The sequence below is a fragment of the Triturus cristatus genome, chromosome 11 (genome assembly GCF_964204655.1).
Source record: "Triturus cristatus chromosome 11, aTriCri1.1, whole genome shotgun sequence".
NCBI classification, from domain to species: Eukaryota; Metazoa; Chordata; class Amphibia; order Caudata; family Salamandridae; genus Triturus; species Triturus cristatus.
Window position 1 is genome coordinate 159,979,028 of NC_140594.1, and position 25,829 is coordinate 160,004,856.

The following is a 25,829-nucleotide window of genomic DNA, read 5'->3' on the forward strand; positions in this document are numbered from 1 at the left end:
AGATACAGGGTGCTCACCTTCCTAAAGCATCATAGGGTCAGCATAACCTGCTTGCAAGAGACACACCTGGATGATGCCGGGGCCATGTGACTAGCCAGGAAATGGCGGGATCAGGTTTTCCATTCCTCCTACTCCACATATGGCAGGCAGGTGTTTACATGGGTACCCTTGGGCAGACTATTCTCCTTAACATATGCTGAGGCAGACGTGGAGGGCAGTGCAACAGGGTGCACTAGACAGAGGGTGGTGGCCGTGCTTAACACATAAACCCCAAATGTGGATAACCCATACTTTTTCTACGCAATGCAGGACCTGGTGAAGGAAGCAGACACAACCATTCTCTGGTTAAGGGGATTAAATTGTGTGCTGGACGGAGGCCTAGACACAACGCCACCCAGGGAGGGCATCAAACCCCACTTGACTAACATGCTTAGAGAGGTCATGGACAACGTGGGTCTTGCGGGTACGTGGCACCCGTTGGACCCTACGCAGCGTGCATACATACGCATGCCACTCTCCCACTCATAACACACACAGTAGGCTGGACAGGAAACTGGCAGGAGGACTTCCAGTAGCGGACTGCGTGGCTTTGACACACCTAGCTAGGTTCCTCTAGGATCATTCTCTTGTCTGCTGTTGACAGAAGTGGGGGGGTTTGGCACAGAGGGGAGTGGCATGGCGGCTACCGGCAGAGATGCTCAGAGACCCTGTGGGGAGGCAAGAGCTGTCCCGAGAACAAATGGAACTTAACTGGGGCACTACGGCTCGAAGGGCCACGGAATGGGAGACACTAAAGGTGGTGTTGCGGGGACATTTATGGGACTATGGGACTCATCTGTGGGGTACTGCACCTACTTCAGGCTGAACTTAAGATGGAGGAGATGGATCTGGCTGGCCTGCAGGTGAGGGATTTCACAGACCCAGAAATGCGCCGGGGGAAACAGAAGTGTGGAGACGCATAACGGACATATGGGACAGGTTGGATAAGTATACCCTGAGGCAATACAGACAAAGACTGCACAGGGAGGGAGACAAGTTGGGTAGGCTTCTGGCTCGGATCCAGCACAGGGCACACACGCTATCCCCAATGATGCACCTGGTGGCCTCTGATGGCGCGAGTGTGACAACAAGGGCTGACATTGTGTCCACCTTTTGGGTACACCTGGAGAGTGTCTATAGGGTGAACCCCTGGGTTGTGCAGGACTCTGATAGGATTTTGCTGGAGGGCCTGGAACTCCCAAGGATCAGGAAAGCTGCGGCTGAGGACCTAGACTCCACCACTGAGCTGGAGGAATTGCGTGCAGCATTGCATATGTTACCACATGCCAAGGCTCCCAGTGGGATTTTTACTGGAGTGTTTAGCCGCAGTCTCGCAGGGCCTGCTTGAGATTTTCCTGGAGGCAAGAGAGATGGGGGTACTGCCACCCAGTATGAGTGAGGGAGACATATGCATGCTGCTTAAAACCCGGCAGGTATATAGCAAGCTTACAATTATCAATGTGTATGTGAAGTTTCTGTGGAAGTTGTTGGCCAATAGCTTGAACTCCATCATGACCAGCCTGGTCCAGGAGGACTAATGTGGGTTTAAACTGGGATGCAATATTGGGATGAACATCAGGCGTTTGATGCATGAGATGCATGAGGTAATGAATCACATGAGGTCATGAACAGCAGAGATGGAAAAAGCCTTCAAAACTGTTGACTGAGGATACTTGCTTGACATCCTCTGGGTCATGGGGTTTGAGTCCCATTTCCGCAGCAGCATTAGGCTGCTCTACAATGAACCTAGGGCCCGAGAGCGGGTGGGACAGCGCCGCTCAGAGAGCTGTGCTCTGAGCAGGTGGATACGCCAGGTCTGTGCCCTGTCCCCCGCTCCTTTTTGTACTCACGATGGAGCCCCTAGCGGTGTGGGTTCGGCTGGAGCTGTGTGACTGGGGCATAAAGTTGGATGATGTTTGTCATATTGGATCACTGTATGCAGATGACGCTCAGTTTTACCTTAGCTCCCCCGGGAATCCTTAGAGATTCTTTTGCGCCTAATGGACAACTTTGGGGTCCTGTCAGGGCTGTGAATCAATCGCAGTAAGTCCCTGTTGTTTCCTTTTGCTGCGTTGGTGGGGACCCCTATGGTGCTCCTACCGAACACTGGTCTGAAATGGGAGCAAGATCATTTCCGTTATCTGGGGATCATGGTTGCGCACTCTAGGGTGCAACAGATACGCTTCAACATGTGGATGGTGATGGACTCGCTGAGAGCCTCGGTCGCCTTTTAGAATACACTCCCACTGTCATTGATGGGCAGAGTAGCTATCTCCAAGATGGTACTCCTACGGCATTGCTTATACATCGTACAAAATTCTCTCTGCTCACTGCCGGCCAGGGTGTTCAGACAGCTGGACACAATCATCATTTCCCATATCTGGGCCAGGAAACAAACAGAGTGGCCTTGGCCACCCTAACGCAGAGATACAAGGAGGGCAGACCGAAAGTGCAACTGCTCGAATTTTATAACCATGCCGTGCACATGTAGCAAGCTGCACGCTGAATGAAGACTGGGTACAGTTGGAAAAAGGGCATAATGGTAGGGGAATTCGATGCTGGGCAGCTTCCGGCGACATTGATGGTGGGCTCTGGGGCACAGGACAGTGCGATATTCATAGTCAGGCAGACTGCTAGTATATGGCAGGAGCTAGTCACAGTTGTGCTGAGGCACGCCACTTTTTACCGAGAGCTACCAGTGTGGATACTGGCGTCTGTCCGGCAGATGGCTGAAAATATGTCCTTCCAAGCATGGAGGGATGGAGGCTGAGAGCTAATGTGGGATTTGTCCCCCAAAGAGCACTTTATCGGTTTCGAGGATGTGCAGGTGGGGTTTGCACTGTGGCTGGGCCACTTCTTGCACTATACAAGATTGGTGGAGCTAGCCAGGCAGACCCAGACCAACTTTCCGGCGGCACCTGTGGTGTCGGACACTCTGAGGACCTTACTGTCCTATGAGTCAGGAAGGCATCCGATGTATTCTTGATATACAAAGAATCGACAGAGGACACGGCTGGCGGGCAGTTGCTGGTTTGGATGGCCTGGGAGGAGGATATGGGGCGCCCATTGAGGACAAGGACTGGGGTCGTGTCTGTGCCCTCACAAAGACTGTCTTGAGTAATGGCCTCTTTAAGCTGATTCACTACAACGTTTTATATCATACATACCTGACCCCCCTGAACCTACGACAGATATCTCAGCCTCAATGTGGCAAATGTCCCCGTTGTGGCTCCCAGGGGGCTGACGTCTTTCATCTGGGTGGGGGTGCCGCAAAGAACAGGATTTTTGGGTTCGGGTGGTGGCTGAACTCACACATACCACTTTACTGCAGACCACAGTTACGCCACAGTTCTCCTTACTGTGGAATATAAGGAGGCCTAATGGCCTCAAGATGCCGTACAGATTCTTGCAGCTGGCACTGGTTCTTGCTAGACGAAAGGTGGTCTTCACCTGGATGAGACAGAAGGTGGCGGAATGTATGGTAGCGGAAGAGATTCAAATGAAACTCAGTAGGAGGGATGAGATGGTGGGGAAAGATGTTCTTACATGGAGGGACTTGGGTGACTGGTTCACGGCCCCAGACCTTGCTCTGAAGTGGGGTGATAGTGATGACTCAGATGATTAGCTCTTTACTGAGGGAGGGTTTGTGCGGGGGAATGTGGCTGGTCTGCATTGTCGCATGACTGTTATCTACAAACTAGGCAGGGAAAAGGAAATGAATTTTGCACGGTGTGGTATTTTTCCCTTACCTACAGTACACTGTGGTTACTGTTAATAATGATAGAAAGTTGGTTTATATGAAACTTAAAAATAAAGGTACAAAGCTATTGTTTTCACTACACCACCATGGTCAGTATATATTTTGTATTCTTGCCTCCACACAGTCTTAGCTTGATAATCTAGTGCGTAGGTCTGAAGGAGTGGACGTAATATTTTGTCATGTAATATATTAAAATGATATAGCGATAGCAGACCTCTGCTTACTAGTGAGATGTGCCAGTATTCTCCCAAAAAATAAAGTCCTGGTGAGATGTGCGGATACTCTCCTTTTTCAATCAAAGAAGTGCAGGCCCTCGGTGATTGACAGCACCTGTCCAAGGCTTGATGGGCTTGACAACCCCAGCGTTGGGTATGGTCACATAGAAGCACTGAAGGCGAGGCATGTCACAACTGTCCTTAAACGCATCGAGTCTCACCTGGCCTTTCAGATAAGCCCTTGTGCCGGAGCCGCCCATCTGCTGAGATCACCACATCATCCAGGACAGAGAGCTCAGGGAGGCTGCTGACGGTAAAACCATGGTACCAAGGAAGCAGAGCCACTGGATTGCCCTGGAGCAGGAGGATCCGGAGGTGCTCGAGGGTGATCATTTTGGAAAGGATACCACGCAGATCAGTCAGATTATTGAAACTTAAATCGAGGGATAGAAGATTTGGCCTAGAAACAAAAGAGATATCACAATTTGTTACGTTTTTCAAACACACAAGAAAATCAACATTATTTTTTACCTTATAAAACTACTATCACTGTTAACTATTCACAAGGCATTCTACTGTTCACCGAACCCTTCGAAACCCAGTTTACTGATGGCCTGTGTAAATATACAATGAGTATGTGTTTGTAGGGGGCTCTATTCTGGAGGACACCATTTACACTTATAAGGCTGAGAGGGTAAAATAAAGTAAAATAACCAGCTGTAGAGATCACACCACCTAAAATCTGTGGCATCGCAACGAGCAGGACATTGGTTTCACAAGTCGTGCAGGGCAGGGCAATTGGTTAGACAAGAAGAGAGCTCCCACTTCACAATTCTTACTGCTTATGTTTCAGGATAAAGCTTCATCAAATTAAAACCCTATACTGACTTCTATTTCTAATCTTGAAGCCAGGGTAACTTCAGATACACTAGAAAACATTACAAGTTTGTAATCACTAAGTAATTCATTGGCAACTTGTGAAAGGTCGTGACAAAACTTTCTTTACCTTTCTTTTGAACTCCTCAGTTTTATATCTTTCAAGTGCATCTGTTTCAGAGTTAGAAACTATCCCCTATGTGATAATGCCATGCAGAGAGAATAACCAGACAGAACCACCTATCACACTGGCGAACAAGTTACTTACCTTCAGTTGCACCTTATCTAGTAGAGACTCTATTAAACTTCAGACTCCTCGAAGATTCCCCAGGCATCAGACTGGATCTGGAATTGTTTTAGCAATCCCCTTGCACACCGGTAGGTGGCGTCATTTGGCTCTATGTGGCATCGTCTGCACTGGATGTGATGTGCACAGTGCTAATACAGGCGCCACACCAGTGCACTGACCTCAGCGCCTATGTAGGTGCCACCCCAGCGAGCTGACCTCGGTTCATGATTATTCTTCCGTACTAGAAGGACAGAGCCAAACTAAAATGAAATGATCATTGTGCCAAGATGAGGTCCTGAAAGATCTCTGTGAGGATAAAATACAGTTAAAAAAACGGGGAGTAAGTTCTCATGTTCTGGTGTTTTGGGTGGGGGGGGGGATTGGGGGGAAGCAACAGTTGACTGCTACAAGCTATTCTCCAACTGCCGATTCCTAGTCCACAAACTGTATGCGATCCACTGGCACTCTGTACTGCTCGGTTGTTGACCTGCATTGGGGTTTCCTCCCCCAACAAGTTATTTTTGCCTTTTGTTTGTAACTTGATATCTTTAAAAACAATAAAAATATATTTAACAAAAAAAAACAGGGAGGGGGGTTATCAGCAAGGAATCTGCAGCTAGATAGTCTCTTTGGCAAAACGGAGGGACAGGACATGAGGACCAACTTATCTGGAATAAAATGTGTGTACTGGGTCTGTATCAGATGTTACAGCCACAAGGAAGACTGTTTTGATTTTAAGCAGTCTCAGAGGGCAGTTATGAAAGGACTCAAAAGGTGAACGCATGAGGAAAGTGAGAACTGAATGTAGCTCCCACTGGGGAATCATGAAAGGTGTAGGTGGAAACATGTGCCGTAAACCTTTCAGGAAACAAGTCATAATAGGTGAGATGAACATGGAGGGTTAATCCAGCAACCGCAGGTAGGCTAAAATGGTAGAAAGGTATCATTTAAATGTGCCCAAAGAAAGGCCTTGATGGGAAAGGGATAAAAGAAATAAAATAATTTCAGATAAGGGTACAGACAGAGGATCAATGGATTTAGCAGCACACAAAGTCACAAATGTGTTCCATCGTCAGGCATATAATCGTTTTTTTGGAGGGACGCCTGAATGCCAGGATCAAATCACATACTTCGGGGGCAAAGATCAATAACCCTCAACTGTCACCGCTCATTCTCCATGCATGTAGGTGGAGAGTGTGCAGGTTCAAGTGCACAATCCTGTCCTGTTGCTGTGACCGACGACCCTCCAGATAAGGCAGATTGATTGGAGGACAGATGCTCATGTTCAGGAGTTTGGAATACCATACTCTCCTTGCCCAATCCAGGGCCACTAAGATGTCTTGGAACCGGTCGTGCTTGATCTTCTTGAGAACTCTGTTCAGGAGTGGTATGGGTGGAAAGGCATACAGGAGTCCTGAACTCCACTTGAGATAGAATGCATCTCAAAGCGAGAGCCGCCTTGGAAGCTCTAGCATGCAAAAGGATTGACACTGCGAGTTCTCAGCAGTAGCAAATAGAAATAACCAGGGTTGTCTCCAACCTCTGAAGGGACCATGCACCACATCCAGATGGAGGTGTCATTCATGATCTGTGTAGTAGCAACGGCTGAGTTTGTCTGCTCTGGCATCCAGAGAGCCCACCAAAGGTTGAACCACCAGGAGAATACCCTGATGTTCCAGCCATGCCCAGAGACGCACAGCCTCTTGATGCAGGGTCCACGACCCCACCCCAACCTGCGTTTTGCAATACTACATTACTGTGGTGTCTGTGAATACATGAACAAGCCTTCCCTTAATGGAAGGAATAAAGGCTTTCAATGGCAGGTGAATCGCTCTCAGTTCCAACATTTTGATGTGGATCTGAGTCTCCACCTGAGACCAGAGTTCTCTGATCTCCACCTTTCCCAAATGGCCACCCCAACTCAGGAGTGACGCATCTGTCACCACTGTGATCTCTGGGTGGGGAAAGGAAGAGGGGTTATCAGGCCCAGAAGCCTCAGACTCAGTCTCACCAAAATTCAGGACTAAGATTGAAACATCATGAGTTTGAGATTAAAACATCAGGATCATAGCCTGAATATCCTGGACTCACCGCTAAGGAGACTAGGCCCGAAACTGCATTGTGTCCAAAATAGCTCTGATGAAATTAAGTGTCTTAGAGGGAGTCAGGTGTGACTTCGGCATGTTGCTAGCGAACCCCAGCGAATGCAGGTGGCCTGGAGCTGAGAGGCAACTGCCTGGGGTGACCACGCCTTCAACAGCCAGTCATCGAGGTAGGGAAAGACCATAACCCCTGACCTCCATGAGCTGCAACCACCGATATCACCTCGGTGAACACCCGAGGGGTGCTGGTAAAGTCAAAGGGGAGCCCAGCAAACTGATAATGCTACTAGACTACAGTGAAGCGCAGGTAATGCCTGTGGGCAGGCATGACAGGGATATGGAAGTAGGCGTCCTGCAAGTCCAGTGATACCATCTAGTCTCCAGGGTCGAGGGCAGATAGTACCTGAGATATTTTGAGTTTTTCCCTTTTCAGGAAGTAGTTGAGATGGGGTAGGTCTATGATAGGACAAAGGACTCCATTCTTTTCCGGTACTGGAAAGTGTCCGGAATAGCAACCATGTCCCACTTCTGATGCCTGTTCCCTCTAATAGCTCCTTCTTGGCGCAAGAGCAAGGTCCTCCATCAGCCGATCAATGGACAGTGGCGGGTCTGTTAGAAAGGTAGGGAATAGCCCCGCTGGACAATGTGACAAGTGATTTCCTGCCACTGGGGCAGGTTGTGCTGAATCCTGCCACCATCTGGGCGCCTATGATGGTAGGAGGGCAAACTAAAGAGGCTTTGAGATTGCAGCTGCATTGGAACAGATTGGGTCGACATCTGGCTCTGCTTCCCAAGAGGTTTGTGGTAGCCATGTCCGCAGCCACAAAGGGACTGTGATGCCTGCCGGCCGTGGTGGCTTGTGCGAAAGGGATGTGGATGATAGCCCCTACCGTAGCTATAAAAGGGGTGGAAGATGGAATGCAGATATCATGGGGCCATGGTGAGCCCCAACAACTTAGCGGTGGCCTTTATATATTTGAAACACTCAAGTGCCTAATCTGCCTTGTCACCAATAGGGCAAATACCACTGAAGGGCATGTCCATAAGAGATGCCTGGACATCCCCTAAAAAGCCAGTTGTCCTCAGCCAGGTGTGACGTCAGACCACCACCGTGGAAGAAATGGCTCTGTCCAGTGAGTTCATATCCAATGTACATCTGATTGTAAACTGGGAATAATGGTCCAATTAGCACACAGTGTTCACAGACCGTAGTTCAAAACTGGTGAAAGAGAAAATCCTCTTTCCGAAGGTATCCAGCCTCTTGGATTGGATCTGGTGATGTGGTAGGGAAAGCATAGGGATTTATCTTGGAGGTTGATCCTGGACCACCAGGCCCTCAGTGGTGGGATGCTGGGAGACGAAGGCTGGGTCCCTGGCACAGGGCGATCGCTGCGAGAGATAGTCCAGTGTATAGGAATGCCTGTTCAGGGCTTGGCCCAGGCCCCGAGCAGGACGTCAGAGAGGGCTTCATTAAACAGGAGTAGCGATTCTGAGGGGGGATACTCATGGCTGAAGCATCTCTGTCAAGACGTTGGTCAGATAAACATAGGGTTATCGAGAGCTTAGTGGGTCACGCAGGTTCTCCACATTCAAGTTGATTACATAGGAGGGGATTGCAATATTGTAACACAATTGGAAATGCTATATTTAATGATGTTTTCCAATTGTCGCTCTGCTTTTTGAAGAAATGTAATCACAACCTGTACATGCTGTATGATGAAAAAATTATTAAAAATATATTATTATTTTATTTTTTTTAAATAAATTCATGCCATGTCAAAACAGTCTTCACTCCTACTGAGGTACATAAATGAGATCTTGCAAGGTCAAAATATCCTTCATTCCATAAATTAATTCCTGCAAGGCCAAAACAGCTTTCACTCTCTTCAAGGTCAATAATTTAAATTCTGCAAGGATAAGCAGCCTTCACTCCATTCGATGTAAATAAATTGAGTACCATTAAGGTATGTAACAGTAACAGCTGTTATTTACAGCACTTAAAAACAACATTAGTGCAGGATAACGTGCAGATAATTATGACTGTGCACACGTAAAGGCAGGAGATTAACAGGTGCTTCTAGAACAAGGAGATCACTGTATAAGAACGCAAGTATGCGTACAAATGTACCACAAGTAAGAGAAAAAAGAACTAAGAGGCATGTCTAAGATGTTAATGTGTTTCAATACTTTAAAGAATGAAAACAATAAAGAACCACTTGGTAGAAACAAATCAATGAATATGATAAAAATACTCTACAAGTTATTAAATAAAAAACATGGCAGGACGTTCCCCTTGGTATTTTGTTTAAAACCTCAGCATGTCAGTTTCTGAAAATAGAGGCATTTTAATATAAAAAACAACATTTTAATTTGGGGTAAAGAAGCCCAATTCCCCAAAACAGAAGCATGGTAGTTCCATGACAAAACTGTATGTTTGTCCCATAATACTAGATGTCTACTTTAGTAAACTCATGTTGCGTCCTGAAACATCAGCCTGATGTTTTAACCAAGCTTGCACATATACTACTGTCACACATAAATAGATTCTGCCTTACATGGGCACATATCATTATCAAATGCCGGTGATTCTCACCATGTGGCAAAATGTTTCACCACCATAATGCCAGGCAAAACCAGAATGATGTCAAGAATGGAAACAACAAATGAAAGATGGACTACTGTTATGCCATGAAAAGCCAAATCCTTGTCAATAACGGCAACAAAATGGCAAGGATTGGTCACTAACTAGTATGTCAGGTATCGCCAGAATGTTTCTAGGAATGCCTGCAATATGGCAAGGATGGGCCATTAAAACATTGATGATAGCGAGAATATTGTCGGTAATAGGAGCAAATATGTCACTGATTGGCAACTATTATGGAGGAACATGTCATGGTTAGCCACGATGCCCCCAGGAATACTCAGATATAACACTATTGGGTCATCATGTCAGAGTTAGTCAGAATGTCCTCAATAGTGTGTATAAGTGTCACAGATGGGCCAACATATCCTTCAGAATGCCCACAATACTTAGTGGATGGGCCCTATAGACACGGTTAAGCTGCCTTAACCTATTCTGCTCCTCCTTATCCATTGCCAGATGTGTACAGAAGTCTTTGCTGAACATTGCCACGCCTTCCCATCTTGAAGTGGGAGTTAGGAGAGGTTGATGTTGAGAGATGAAGCAGTGAGTGGTGCCCTAGCTCTCTGCTACATTAAATTATACATTTTGTGATTGTCTGCCAAGAGTTTGACAGAAGAAAAGAGGGATAATAAGTAAAAATGAGTTAAACATTCATGTGCTACGAGTGTGCTAGAAATCGACCAAGGCCAGTGACTTTTGGAGAGCTCCTACAGACTAGCCTATCCATACCTGTCAGAGCCTGAAACAAAAAGGCCAAGTAAAATTTTGAGAAAAGCTACGATTCTGCAACTAGTGCTAGGCAAAACCTGCTCCGGTCTCAAAGGCTCTGCCAAATACAAATGTGCCCAGGGCAAGATGGCCATCCTGGAGTCCTGAGGAATACTGCGGCGTGGTGGTCCCTTAACAGCAGCTATGGTGAAGTGTGGCTTGGGTACGCTCGCTCTTCAGGCTCCAACTAGAAGTTTCCTGCGGTGGCAGTGAGTACTGACTGCAGACTGGAGTGGGCCCTTACGAGTCCTTGGTGAAGCCACGCAGCCCAGCAGATCTCATCAACGGAAGGGACAGAGTGGGTCCATGGCGCGACAAGTTCCGCAGCCCACTCCCGACTACTCAGCTAATGAGGCTCAGGTGGCATGAGAGCACAAAAGGAAGGCGAAAGAAAAAGCAGCGTTCCCATATGTTCAGACATGTCTGACAATGACATTAAGAGAAACCACTTTGTAATCTGCTGCTTAAAACTGAGGTCACTACCTTTTATCTGGCTGTAAGATGTGACTAGGAGAGGCCTGGAGCAGTACAAGACGAGAATGAATCCCAGCATGAGATGTAAGAACTATGAGGGTTGGGAGGCAGTAAGGACATTGAAACTGAGCCCCAGAGTAAAGAGCGACTACAATCTCTGATGGGAGTAGAGGAGAGGGAACATGAGCCCACCATGCATGTCACCAACAGCCAACAACATGCAGCAAAGAGGTACTTTTACTGGAGGTCCTGAGGAGGCCTGAAGTGTCTTCTGAGAAGACAAGAAAAGATGATGGATGGAACACATGAAATAGTCTCACCGAATGTCAGTCGCTTGGGGTGTTTGTGGTCTTTGCGTACTGCACTGCTCCAGAAGGGAGCAACCATATGCAAATTAATCTTGCCATTGCGTGGAAAATATGTAAGTGCAGGCTGGTAAAAAGGGTGACAACCCTACTTCTGAATAAACCTATATTTCACCTCATGGCATATAAACACATTGATTTCGATATACACTATGTATGACCAGAGGTAAACAATCAGATATGCTTTCCCTACTTGACTATAGAGCATCCTAATTATTCTAATATGAAAATAAGTATCTTAGACTTTTTAAGTTTTCAAGGAAGACTAGCCCATTTACCAAAGACAGACCAGACTAATTGAACATCGTTTTTGCAAAATTTGATTCACAAAACATTTTAACCCTGGAAACTATAAAACCAAAGCAGATGTTTTGATTCAAATGCACTGTCAGCTAGATGCTGCAGATACATGCAATGTCCAATATTCAAAGATAAGCTGCTGACTATTACTAATAGGAAACATTGTCCAAATTAGATGAACAAAATATGCTAATGCTCAGACTACGGAAGGCATCTATCTTTATAACCATGATGATCGATTATCATTTAAACCAAGGTGAGGTACTGTAATAACTGAACTGCTAATGTTGCCGTGTGCAAACTCCATCTTGTGCACATGATCCCTTTTTGACCTTTCACAGAATCATCTTCTATGTGACCCCGTGTCAGTGCCCTGGGCTTGTTTCTGCTGCACCCACGCATTTGTCTAAGGAACTTGTATAGACAGTAGAACAGGTCTATCCCTAACCGGTCTGCCTCTGCCTACGGCCTAACACCTGGTCTGTCACAGAACCTTTCTTACCCGCAAGGCATGTAAGCTGCCTCCAAACAGGAACATGTCCAGCCCACTCCCGAAATTGTGCATACCACGGACTTTCCATGGTCTCAAATCTCTGAATTTCTGCCTCAAACACCTGAATTCCTGCATACCAATGGACTTTCCGTCATCCCCCTGCACCCTAGGGGAGTATCCACATCCTATAAAAGAAGCTGCATGCCAAAAACACATTGAACAGTCTCCTGACACCTACGTAAACACCTACGTAAACAGTGGGTCTCGGACTCTCTTCCACCTCTAGAGATTGTCTGTTTTATGTACTAATAAATCTTTTGTTTTCTTGCTTCCAGAAGTGTGGTCTCCCATTTTTGGTTCTACAAATTGGCGCATCAACGTGGGACTCCATCAGAGATTCGGTGGTCCAGGCTTGATGACCCGGAGAGGAAGGGAAGATCGGTAACTGAGGAGTGCACCTACAGAAAAGCAGATTCAAGTCCCCGTAGCCGACGTCGCCAGTATCTCCTTCCCGCGACGGTGTCCTCTACAACAGTGGCCCCGGTCCTGACTGGAGCTCCTTTTCCTTTTTGGTCCACCTAATTTGTTTTGGAAAAAGAGGAGAACCCGCTGGAAGCAGGACACATCAGTATTCTGGTAGGGTCGCATTGAGCGACATATTTTCTCTGTTCTGAAAATCATATTGTACAGGCCTTTGACTATTCTGGTTTATGATTAATTATTCGATTTTTGCAAAGACCGAAGGACAGGTAATGTGTTCTCGATTTTGAACAAATTATAGGCGTAAAAGAATATCCTTGTTGATACCTATATTGTAGACCTGCCTGTCTCTAACAGATTAAGGAAATTATGTTGCTGTTTTTATGGTCAAGATACCCTTGAAGAAAGTCAGCCCGCTCCTCCGGAAGGAACCCTTAACAAAGAAATATACATAAAGTATGGTATTTCCGGTATTATTTACACAAAATTGTGGCGGAAATACACAAGATCAAATGTAGAATTACAATGGCCAGAGTTTGGGTCGTTTGAGATGCCGCAAATAACGTACCTAGAAGAACAACTTCACCGGCGGAAGGTTAGAGCAAGTATATTTGATTCTTTTGGGCTTTGGAAGAAAGAAATACATGAGAGAATTAGGAAGGCCCAGGCTAAACAGAATAATCAGAAAAGGAGAACACCCCAATCAGACATGGCAGCCCTTAGGGGAAAGGAAATAGAGCGTAATATAGAGAGACATGACAGAGAATATAGGTTAAGTACTAGGCCTGGGCAAAAATTTCGTTCCGTTCGCGGAAATTGCGATAATTTGACATTTTTGCGTTCCGCGGAGAGCGCGAAAATGTCAAAAATTCCGGTTTCCGCAGCTTGGCGATAATTTGTTTCTTGCTCGCGCTGTAAAATAATACATTCTCGCGCGCGCGCGATCGCCTTACCTGAATCCCTGCGTTCGCCGACAAGTTTTCTTGATCCGGTCGCGTTCTCCATGAGATGTTGTATTGTTTTTAGCCATTTGCGCTGTCTCGCGACAGTTCGCGCCCGCAGTGACGTCATGCGTCGCGCGATCACGTCTTTCTTCTCGCGATCATGCACCGCGAGAACAACTCAAAACAAGATGGCCGCGCCCGCAAGCAACCACATGGGTAAGTTGGCGACCCGCAACCATGCAGAAAATCTCGCGAACATGCCGGAAAAAAACTTCCGCATCTTCGCGATATTTCTGCTTGTTTGCGATAATTTTAAACATTCTCGCGATAATTTGCGAAGGTTAATTCCGCAAATTCCGCCCACCCCTATTAAGTACAACAGGTCAATACCCGATACAACCCACTAAACAGGATGAAGAGGATGCACTCTTGTATTCTAGACCCCCTGCCTATCAGCCACAATTGTTAATACAACCGCTACAGGCCCCACCCATCATTCCTAATGTACTCCCAAACGCACAAAATCAACCTGTTCAGCCATTTGAAACCACTGCCCCGATTCCTTCGGTTAGCGAATCAGATTCCGCGCCTCTTACCGTTGCTGAACCGGTGGTAAGATTAAAAGTAAAAAAACAATAGAAGCGACACCCGTCTACTGAAGATTCAGACTCTGAGTTGGAATCTCTAGTACTAGGTCATGATTCCGATACTAGCGAATATAGAAAAAAACATCCACGATTAAGAGGCCATGACAGGAAAAGAATAAATCGCTGAGCCCAGCAGCTAATATACAAAGGTGCCACCCCAACAGACATACACAGTGCAGCCAATGAACAGATCCAAGTGGCAGGGAAAAGCTATCTACTAGAGAGGATGGCTTATCACCTAATGGCTAAACATGATGACGAGGGTATAGATACACCCTCGGCGTTTCAAAAACAATATCGACATGACAGAGAATATAGGTTAAGTACAACAGGTCAATACCCGATACAACCCACTAAACAGGATGAAGAGGATGCACTCTTGTATTCTAGACCCCCTGCCTATCAGCCACAATTGTTAATACAACCGCTACAGGCCCCACCCATCATTCCTAATGTACTCCCAAACGCACAAAATCAACCTGTTCAGCCATTTGAAACCACTGCCCCGATTCCTTCGGTTAGCGAATCAGATTCCCCGCCTCTTACCGTTGCTGAACCGGTGGTAAGATTAAAAGTAAAAAAAACAAAAGAAGCGACACCTGTCTACTGAAGATTCAGACTCTGAGTTGGAATCTGTAGTACTAGGTCATGATTCCGATACTAGCAAATATAGAAAAAAACATCCACGATTAAGAGGCCATGACAGGAAAAGAATAAATCGCTGAGCCCAGCAGCTAATATACAAAGGTGCCACCCCAACAGACATACACAGTGCAGCCAATGAACAGATCCAAGTGGCAGGGAAAAGCTATCTACTAGAGAGGATGGCTTATCACCTAATGGCTAAACATGATGACGAGGGTATAGATACACCCTCGGCGTTTCCAAAACAATATCGTTTAGTAGAGAGTGGTGGGTCAACAAAAAATGAAAGTGATACTTTATTGGCAATGATCAAAACCACTTTACATAAAGAGAGCCATTCCAACAAGACAGAACCTATTGAAAAGACACAACAAATGCCTGGTAAAGAAGCAGCACCCGTTTTTGTCCCACCTCGGGGCGATGGGTCTAATGTTACTAACCCTAATGATCCCAATGCATGTTCTAGATGGTTGTTCAATTTTGTATATACCCCCTGGACCAAAGTAGAAATGTTGCAGCTGCGACAGGATATCCCTGATACCTGAAAGAATCCCACAGGATTCTATGAAAGCGTCCAACAGATTCTAAGCTCATATAGACAAGGTATTACTGTAGCTGCGTTAGCGCTGCTGCTATCGCCGCGATTTTTAACTTTCCCATTTTGTATTTGTTTTCACTTTACTTTCTTACCCCTGGTTTTAGTCTGAGATTAGGCAGGGGTCCCCCCTCCCTCTTACCGCATTTAAAACATCTCAAGCACCGCCGTTTGGTGGGTCCGGGTCACGGGTGGGTCCATAGTTTAGTTTTGGGCGCCATCTTTGGTTGGGCTGTTGTTGCTTCATCCCGGCGGGCGCCATTGCGAGTGTTCACGCGTCTGGACAACCTCGCTGGACACCTATTTAAGGCGGTCCTTCTTCTTTGGCTACCAGACAAGGTATTACTGTAGCTGCGTTAGCGCTGCTGCTATCGCCGCGATTTTTAACTTTCCCATTTTGTATTTGTTTTCACTTTACTTTCTTACCCCTGGTTTTAGTCTGAGATTAGGCAGGGGTCCCCCCTCCCTCTTACCGCATTTAAAACATCTCAAGCACCGCCGTTTGGTGGGTCCGGGTCACGGGTGGGTCCATAGTTTAGTTTTGGGCGCCATCTTTGGTTGGGCTGGTGTTGCTTCATCCCGGCGGGCGCCATTGCGAGTGTTCACGCGTCTGGACAACCTCGCGGGACACCTATTTAAAGTCGCTCCTCCCGCGCAGCGGGATCGCGCAGTGGGGCGCCGTCGCTTAGCCGGAGTCGTGCCTGAGTCCTGCCCGTCTGCGCCCGTCCGCGCTGAGGACGCCTAGGGCGCTTGGGGGCTCGTCTCGATCACTTGGGCTGTTAGTGTCGGCATGATTACCTATTCTAGTATTCGTTTACGGTTCATTGGAGATTCTATTGCGAAGTGTGATCAGGCACAGATCCATCCGCTTAGCGGCCCTCATCGATGTGCCTGCAAGAGATGGGCATTTGGCTCTCCTGTTCGCATCTCCAAGGGAACTTCCCTCTCAGCTTCGCAAGGCAACGGCTCAACGCCGTCACTTCGCTTATTGAACCTAAATGTTAGGTCTCTGGTCCAACATCATTTAGCCTTTTTCGATCTTATACAGGAAGAGTCTCCTGACATATTTGCGATCACGGAAACGTGGCTGCAGGAACACGATACAGCCATTATCAACTTGGCTTTCCCCCCTGAATATTCGGTTTTCACTCTTAATCGGTTATCTAGAGGAGGAGGCATCGCTCTTGCCGTCAAATCAAGTTTCCCCTGCAGTTGGAAGGTCTTAAACATTGTTGGGTGTGAAAGCGCCTTTTTTAATGTCTCGATCAGCCCCCAGTTTTCTATCTCGGGGATGGTGGTTTACCGGCCCCCTGGCAGTGACGTGGCATTTAGAGAAGCTTTCCCCGATGCTGTTAGCTCCTTGTCCATTGGCTGTGCTAATTTTTCCATCTTGGGAGACCTTAATCTCCACTTTGAGAACAGGAGCATGCCGGCTGTCAACAATATCTTAGCTGACCTAGAGGCCCTCCAATTGGATCAAAAGGTAGCTCAACCCACTCATGTGGGAGGACATACGCTTGATCCTTTTTTTACCAATCTCCCGGAAGTTACCATCTCTGCTATAACACCAGTGGGGTGGTCGGATCATTTCTTAGTGGCCATCCGAGCTCCGTTGCCTGACACTCCCTCCATCCCTCCTCCCAGATCAATTTTCAGAAGGCACTGGAATAAACTCAGATTAGAGGACTTCCATGAGGTGTTGGCCGCAGATCCGCTGGGACCCTTGGATAGTGTGGAACTGGGTTATGATTTTTTCTGCAAGTGGATCACTAGGGCACTCGATTTTTTGATCCCTCTTAAGGCAAGTAAGTCACGCTCTAGAGAATCGAGCCCTTGGTATAACAGCGCCCTTCGGGCGTTAAAGGGCACTTGTAGGCGGGCTGAGAGAGAGTGGCGGAGACATTACGATGCAGCAAAAAAAACGCTGTATCTGAACTCCGTCAAGGCTTACCATCGCGCCATTTGTAGAACTCGTGCGGCGTTCAATTTGGAAGATTTCCACAACAGCCCTAACCCTTCCAAATCAATATTTAAGGCCCTTAAAGATCTCTTGGCCAAAAGAACCTCTTCCCCTGTATTGGCCTCCACCATTCATTGTGAGGCTCTGGCATCCTTCTTTTTGGAGAAGGTGCAAGCCATTTACCGGTCATTTTCCTCTATGGGCCCGCCATTGGGACCTCCGGTGATGATCCCGTGCCGCCCCACTATGGAGTCCCTTCCTCTGCTTTCTTCTGAGGATTTTGATAGGGTGACCCAAAAAATTAAGTCTGGCTCACCCTTGGATCCATTAAAGCCTATCTTCTTTAGAGATCAGTCCTTTGTAGGATGCCCTATATTGCGATCTTTCATTAATACCTCGCTGGCGACGGGTATGGTCCCAGCGGAATGGAAGCGGGCTGTGGTCTCTCTTATTTTGAAGAAGCCTTCTTTGGATCCCTCAAAACCGGAGAACTACCGGCCTATTTCTTTACTTCCTTGGCCGGCAAAAGTCATGGAGGCCCATGTTAACCAGGCTCTTTCTAATCACCTCACCCGTGCCAATATCCTGGATGATACCCAGCACGGGTTTCGTGCTGGGCATAGTACGGAGACAGCTCTTCTCGCAATGGTTGAGCATCTACGTGGAATGTTGGATGCGGGGCAGACGGCGGCGCTAATACTTTTAGATCTAAGCGCCGCCTTTGATACTGTCTCACACCCTATTCTTTTACGTCGCTTGGAGGAAATGGGCATTGGTGGTGTAGCCTTACAGTGGTTCCTCTCCTTTCTTGACGATCGTTCCTTCTGCGTTGCCATACCTCCTCATCAGTCCAAATTCCATCCCCTGGGCCTGGGGGTGCCCCATGGATCCTCGCTGAGTCCTACGCTTTTCAATCTTTATGTGAGGCCGCTGGCTGATGTTGTCAAGCAGTGGGACCTGACGATGGTCTCTTATGCTGACGACACTCAGCTAGCGGTCACTATCAGCGGGGATGCTGAGTGTGATGCCCCCAGGTTCCAGAGTGGACTGAGAACGGTGGCGAGCTGGATGAATGTTAATTGTCTCCAGCTCAACGCGAAGAAAACTGAGGTGATGGTTGTCGGGAAGGGGCGAGAGCTTTGGGGAGACAGATGGTGGCCATCTGAACTTGGGCCAGCTCCAACTCCAGTTATGGAGCTGAGAAACCTGGGAGTGTGGCTGGAGCCCGTTCTCAGTTTTGTGGGGCACTCCCAAGAAGACTGCGGCTTGCTGTTTTGGGGTTCTTCGAGGCCTGAGATCCGTCTTGAAGTTTTTTGACCCCCCCATGAGGCAGCTGGTGGTTCAGGCAACTGTAATCTCTTGCTTGGACTATGCCAGCTCCCTCCTGGTAGGGGCAAACTTGGCGGAAATTAATCGCTTCCAACGCGTCCAAAACGCAGCAGCCAGAGCCATAGTTGGTCTGCCCAGGTCCTGCTCTGTCTCCGGTACTCTTCGATCTCTACACTGGCTGCCGGTGAAAACTAGAATTGACTTTAAAGTTCTATGCCTGGCTTTTAAGATCCTGAAGGGTTTAGCTCCTCGGATCCTGTCGAATCTCCTGTCTTTTTATGTACCTTCTCGCTCTTTGAGATCGATGGGCCAAGCGCTTGCGGTGGTCCCGAGATTCAAGTTGAGCCGTATGGGAGGTCGTTCTTTCCGGGTAAAAGCAGCTATCCTGTGGAATTCTATCCCGTTGGAGATTCGCCTTTTGGACGATCTCCTTTCATTTCGCAAAGCTTTAAAGACGGTGTTATTCTAAATCCCTTCCTCTCTGCGCTGTCTGTTTGTTCATTTCGTTGTTCTGTTAGGTGTGGCTATGTCTTTCTTGTCTGGCGCCAGGACGCCCCTTAGCTGGGGCAGCTGTGCGCATTACAAATGCCCCTAACATAACATAACATATACACTGACTTTAACAGACATAATACAGTTTTTTGGACTTATACTTCCAGCCGAACTGTGGAAACCCCTACGGTTTACAGATGATCAGGTAGCCCTTGGGGATACATGGGAAGAGTTGGCACTCAAAGATACAAATAGGAAACCAGGTGAAAAACCACATGATAATATTTTAAAATTGCCCCAAAGATTGCTGACAAAATTGAAAACAATGGCACCTGAGAGGAAAATAGACTGGACATTACTTGCTGCTTGTAAACAGAACCAGGATGAGTCAGCCTCTGACTATTTCACAAGGCTGGGAAAATCGTACACTGACTTCAGTGGTCAGGATGTGACCACTGAAACTGTCCGACATCTCTTAATTCAAACTTTTGTAAAGGGTCTGTTACCTTCAGTGGGGATCAGACTAACATCTAGGAAAGTAGTTGGCCAGCGGCCACTCCGGCCATTATTCTGACTATGGCTCAATATTACGAGACACAGAATAAGACAGCGGAAGATGAGAAAGAGAACAAAAAGAAGAAATTAAAAGAACAAGTGTTACTTAGTCAATTAGATACACGTCGCACCAACAGCAATATGTCCAGACCAACGGTCTCATGCCCGCAACCTAAACAACATACCTCAGGTACCCCACGTCAACTACCCAGGTTAGGCCCTCAACCTACTGACATCTGCGCTTATTGTAAAAGGCAAGGACACTGGAAAGGTGATTGTAGGATTCTAGCAGCCAACATCGCTTCAGGGAAAACACAATCCAGGATAAATAACACCCCGACACAAACCACACCACTTTACAGGGAGAATAGATTCGATAAGGGCCCAAGACAGCAGGAACTCCAAGCTACTGTTCAGGACTATACTGAGGATAATATTGACATGACATCCCTATATTGGGCAGCATAGGACAGTCAAGGATGGGGGAAGGAACAAGTGGAAATACCTGTAGATCAACAGGGACCATACGTTACAGCGTCTGTCGCAGGGTCAGCGGGATCTTTCTTAATAGACACAGGAGCATCCCGTAGCACTCTAGCCACACCACTGATCTTGAGGGCTCCTCCATCCGGCAAACTCATTACATCTACTGGATTCGATGGTCAGCCCTCTGTCAATCCCTTGTCCTGCCCAACACCATTTTCAATGCAGGGTGAACAAACTTCAGCTACCTTTTTACTATCTTCCCAATGCCCAGAGAACCTGTTAGGCTTGGATCTGTTGAAGCACTATAGAGCTACCATTCGGTGTTCACCAAATAACGTTCGGCTAATACTGTACGATAACATTACACCTTCTGCTTCTGCCCAGCTTTTACAGTTATCACACATGCAAGATGAATTGGCGACTATTTCCCCCTGTCTATGGGCAACCTCTGATACTGACGTTGGGTCCATCCAAATGCCTCCAGTGCATATCACTGTAAAACCAGGAGTAGCTCTACCAAGGATCCCACAGTATAAAATATCTAAAGAGGGAGAGGTTGCCCTCCAAGCCATTGTTCAGGACCTCATACTCGCTGATGTAGTGGAACAGGTATCAGGAAATGTCTGTAACAGTCCTATTCTCCCGGTTCGTAAACGTTCCCCTACAGGACAAAAGATATATAGATTTGTGATTGACCTGCGAGCTATTAACAAAATAGTGCAGCCTCAGTTCCCTGTAGTTTCTGACATTACCACCATTCTCACCATGATCCCACCAACAGCTAGAGTAGTCACAGTTATAGACCTTAAAAATGCATTCTTCTCTATTCCTATACACAAGGGGCCCAATTCACAGAACTAACTTAAGACAAAATCATAAACTTACTACCATTTTGGTATTCACAGAAGGCACTTACTCATTTTGGTATTCACAGAAGGCAATTACTCATTTTGGTATTCACAGAAGTTAGGAGTCCTAACTTTAGGACTCCTAAATGCCTTCTGTGAATACCGAAAGTCTTAAAATTAGGATTTTTCTCAATTTAGTAGTAGTAAAGTTAGGACTCCTAACTTTAGGACTCCTAAATGCCTTCTGTGAATACCGAAAGCCTTAAAAATAGGATTTTTCTCAGTTTAGTGGTAGTATAGTTAGGACTCCTAACTTTAGGACTCCTAAATGCCTTCTGTGAATACCGAAAGTCTTAAAATTAGGATTTTTCTCAATTTAGTAGTAGTAAAGTCAGGACTCCTAACTTTAGGACTCCTAAATGCCTTCTGTGAATACCGAAAGTCTTAAAATTAGGATTTTTCTCAATTTAGTAGTAGTAAAGTCAGGACTCCTAACTTTAGGACTCCTAAATGCCTTCTGTGAATACCGAAAGCCTTAAAATTAGGATTTTTCTCAGTTTAGTAGTAGTAAAGTTAGGAGTCCTAACTTTAGGACTCCTAAACTGAGAAAAATCCTAATTTTAAGACTTTCGGTATTTACAGAAGGCATTTAGGAGTCCTAAAGTTAGGACTCCTAACTTCTGTGAATACCGAAGTGAGTAAGTGTCTTCTGTGAATACCAAAATGAGTAAGTGCCTTCTGTGAATACGAAAATGGTAGTAAGTTTAGGCTTTTGTCTTAAGTTAGTTCTGTGAATCGGGCCCAAGGATTCCCGTTTTCTTTTTGGATTTACATTGATGGATGTCTCCTATAGATTCTGTGAAGCTCTTCAGGGCTACACTGAAAGTCCCAGCATCTATAGCCAGGCTTTAAAAATACAACTGGATCAGATTCAGCTTCCGCAGGGAGTGGCGTTAATTCAATATGTAGATGACATTCTTTTGCCCGCAAAGCATCCATGCTCATCCTCCAGTTTCTTGCTACTAAGGGACACAAGGTTTCTAAAGACAAGCTACAGTATTGTAAACACCAAGTGACCTATTTGGGTCACTTATTGTCTGAGGAGGGACGCACTCTTACACCAGATAGGTTTCAAACTATTCTAAATTTTCCAACTTCTGTCACCCAACGAGATGTCAGAGCACTCATAGGACTGACTTCCTTTTGTAGACAATGGGTCCCTAATTTCTCTCTCATCATAAAACCACTCCTTTTTCTAGTCACCAGAGATGTATCTGACCCCGTCCCCTGGACCACTCAACACACAGAAGCATTCATCACACTATGCCAGGCCCTGTGCTCTGCTCCTCTACTAGGTACTCCCAACTATCAAAAACTTTTTTTTCTTTTTGTACACGAACAATCTGGATGCAGCCTTTCACTCCTCTGTCAGACACACGGCACACACAAACGACCTTGTGCGTACTTTTCTGCAGTATTAGACCCTGTTGCCTCTGCTTTACCCACCTGTCTACGCGCTGTAGCGGCCGCTGCAGTAGCGGTACGACAGACGGAGGGCATTGTTTTAGGCTCCCCCTTGACGGTTTTGGTCCCCCATTCGGTGGACATATTGCTCAACAAAACCAAGACACAACATCTCACCAGTGCCCGATTACATGGATATGAACTCACCCTTCTTAACCCTCATATCACAATACAACGTTGACCCACCCTTAACCCAGCCACACTCTTACCTCTACCAACTGCTGATCCCTTCACACAGCCACCCCACCATGACTGCGTGTTCCATACTGAAGCTGAAACAAATAGTCGGGTGGATCTGAAAGATACGGCTTTCCCAGAGGCAGAAGGCCACTTGTGGGTGGATGGGTCTTGTCTAAAATTACCGGACGGTACTACTTCCGCTGCCTATGCAGTCACTACAGCCCTTACAGTAATAGAAACAGCTATGAAATCAGCCCAGGCAGCGGAAATAACAGTCCTTACACGAGCATGCATCCTTAGTACCAATATGTCAGTCAATATATATACCGACAGTCAATATGCTTTTGGGGTGGTATATAATTTTGCCCTGCTATGGAAAGAACAAGGTTTCCTTACTTCCGATGGCACCCCTATTCAGCATGGCGACCTTATCAATGCCCTTTTGGAAGCGATCACTTTACCAACCAAACTGGCAGTAATCAAATGTGCAGCTCACAAAAGGGTGACAGATGAAGTAGGGCAAGGAAATGCCTTAGCAGATAAGATAGCGAGATGGACAGCATTGGGGGAAGTACCAGCCCGAGTATACGTCCTTAAGTCACAAACTGAGAAATTGCATGACGCTAGACAGCAGATAATTGACATACAGCGTTCAGCCACTCTTGAAGAAAAGGGCCAGCGGGAAACAGATGGAATGATTGATGAAGAGGGGTGCTGGAGGTCCCAAGATATGCTCAAATGGAAACTACCACAGGCTTTCGTAATCCCATTGCTCACTATGACTCACATACCTGCACATATTGGTTCCCAGGCCATGTGCACCATGCTCAAGGAAGTGTGGGACTACCCCCGACTCCGACCAGCAGCAGAACGGTTTGTCAAGCAGTGCCTCACATGTCTCCAACACAACATAGGTCAGGGAACTAAAGTCTCAATGGCAGGATTCGCTCTACCTACTGCACCGTTTGAGGTCCTTCAGATGGACTACATACAGTTAAACAGAGTCAATAGCTACAAATATGCATTAGTGGTAATCTGTGCCTTTAGCAAATGGGTCGAGGCATACCCCACGAAAGATAACACGGCCATCACTACAGCTAAGGTATTATTGAAAGAATTCTTTCCTAGATATGGCCTTTGTAGATTGATGCAAAGTGACAGAGGGTCCAATTTTATTGGACAAACAGTTAAGAACATCTTGGAAGGGCTAGGGGTCAAACAAAAATTTCATGCAGCTTTTCACCCCGAGGCAGCAGGGCTGGTGGAGAGGTACAATGGGATCCTTAAAGAAAAATTGGCTAAAATAACAACAGAAACAGGACTGAATTGGGTCAATGCTCTCCCATTGGCACTACTATCTATTAGATCAGTCCCACATTCTAAATCCCATCTTACCCCATGCGAGGTAGTCTTTGGCAGACCCATGAACATTTGGAAAGCACCCTCTCCAAAGTCCATTTCTGAGCTACCACAGGAGATATTGACTGATTATTTGTATGAACTTACTGAAACAATGTCTTTAATCCATGAACAGGTGCGGGCCACTACTGAGGACAGATCCCAGGGTCCAGGCCATCACATCCTCCCTGGTGACTTCGTCCTGGTGAATCATTTTGCCCGCACTCAATCTTTACAACCACGCTCGAAGGGCCCTCTGCAGGTGCTCCTGGCCACAAGAACAGCTATCAGAGTGGAAGGAAGAAAATCGTGGGTGCACGCTTCCCACTACCGAAAAGTGGACCCTGTCACCAAGGAACAGCTACAAGCCCAAAAGGAAGTCCTAGGGCACGAAAAGCCTGCATCGCCACACCTTGAGCCAGACACTGAGTTGGAACTCTGTGACGAGGGAACAGACGGATACTACCTCCAATCCAAGGCTAAGCTGAAGAACAAGCCCAACTCCAAGGGCCGTTAGTACTCCATTGTCCGTTGCTGCAGGGCGGTAGTAAAATCTGGCCGAGGGTCCTAGGTACCCCTAGTAGTGGTTTACCGGGGCAGATATTGGTCAGTGAAGCAACCAACAACTATCGGCAGCTATTAGGGACATTGCAGTACTCTCGGGACACTCGTAGAGCTATTATGGCTGGAGGTCACGATAATGTGGGACCGATCTCCCCAAAACCCAGATATGTCACGATCCGTCCTATTCATGAGTACCAAAGACTACGCACCCCCTTGAACAATGATTATCAACAAGGGCCATCATCCAGGTCTGCCAATGTTCCCCCCGATGAAGAAAACAATCAACGACACGGGAACGGTATGAATCCAGAGGTCACATGCACCTGTGATACTACCCCAACGCTGAAGAAAGCTAGAATGAGAGTTTACAGTACCCGTACCATAATACTGTTCCTTCTGACCATAATTGCAATAATTGCTGGTATATCATTTTGGATCCTCGAAGAAACAGCCCCCGCCAAACATACATTACCGCAAGCAACAGTTCCACCAACGCCACCCAAACACTATCACGTGCCTTTGCCAGACGCACACCTCGACAGACTCCTGGAATTTCATAATAATACTTTTATTCAAATGTTGCACCAATTTAATCAGGTTTCAAATGCAACAGACTGTTATGTTTGTTGACTCCTACCTCGCGCAGCTCAGCACACTATCTCATTCTTAGTGTTTCCTGCCTCTCCTGCCTACACTTGTGCTTTGGTGTACAACTTGACGAACGGTTTTCCATCACGTTATGACAGAGGCAACCTTACAACATTCCAACCCTTTCTTTGGACTTTCCATGCAAAAAACAATACTATCTGTAATACCTCTGACCCGCCACAAATGCGTGCTATAATGTCCACCCCTAT

At 46.6% G+C, this 25,829-nt stretch overlaps 1 protein-coding gene across 1 annotated transcript in view; it reads right to left on the reverse strand.

The window, feature by feature from the left end:
- LRRC43 (leucine rich repeat containing 43) overlaps nt 1–25,829 on the reverse strand; it is a 528,148-nt gene that overhangs the window by 347,148 nt on the left and 155,171 nt on the right. Inside the window, exon 5 of the mRNA XM_085632775.1 lies at nt 4,236–4,474. Coding sequence (XP_085488901.1) covers nt 4,236–4,474 — 239 coding nt within the window. The remainder of the gene's footprint in view (nt 1–4,235; nt 4,475–25,829) is intronic.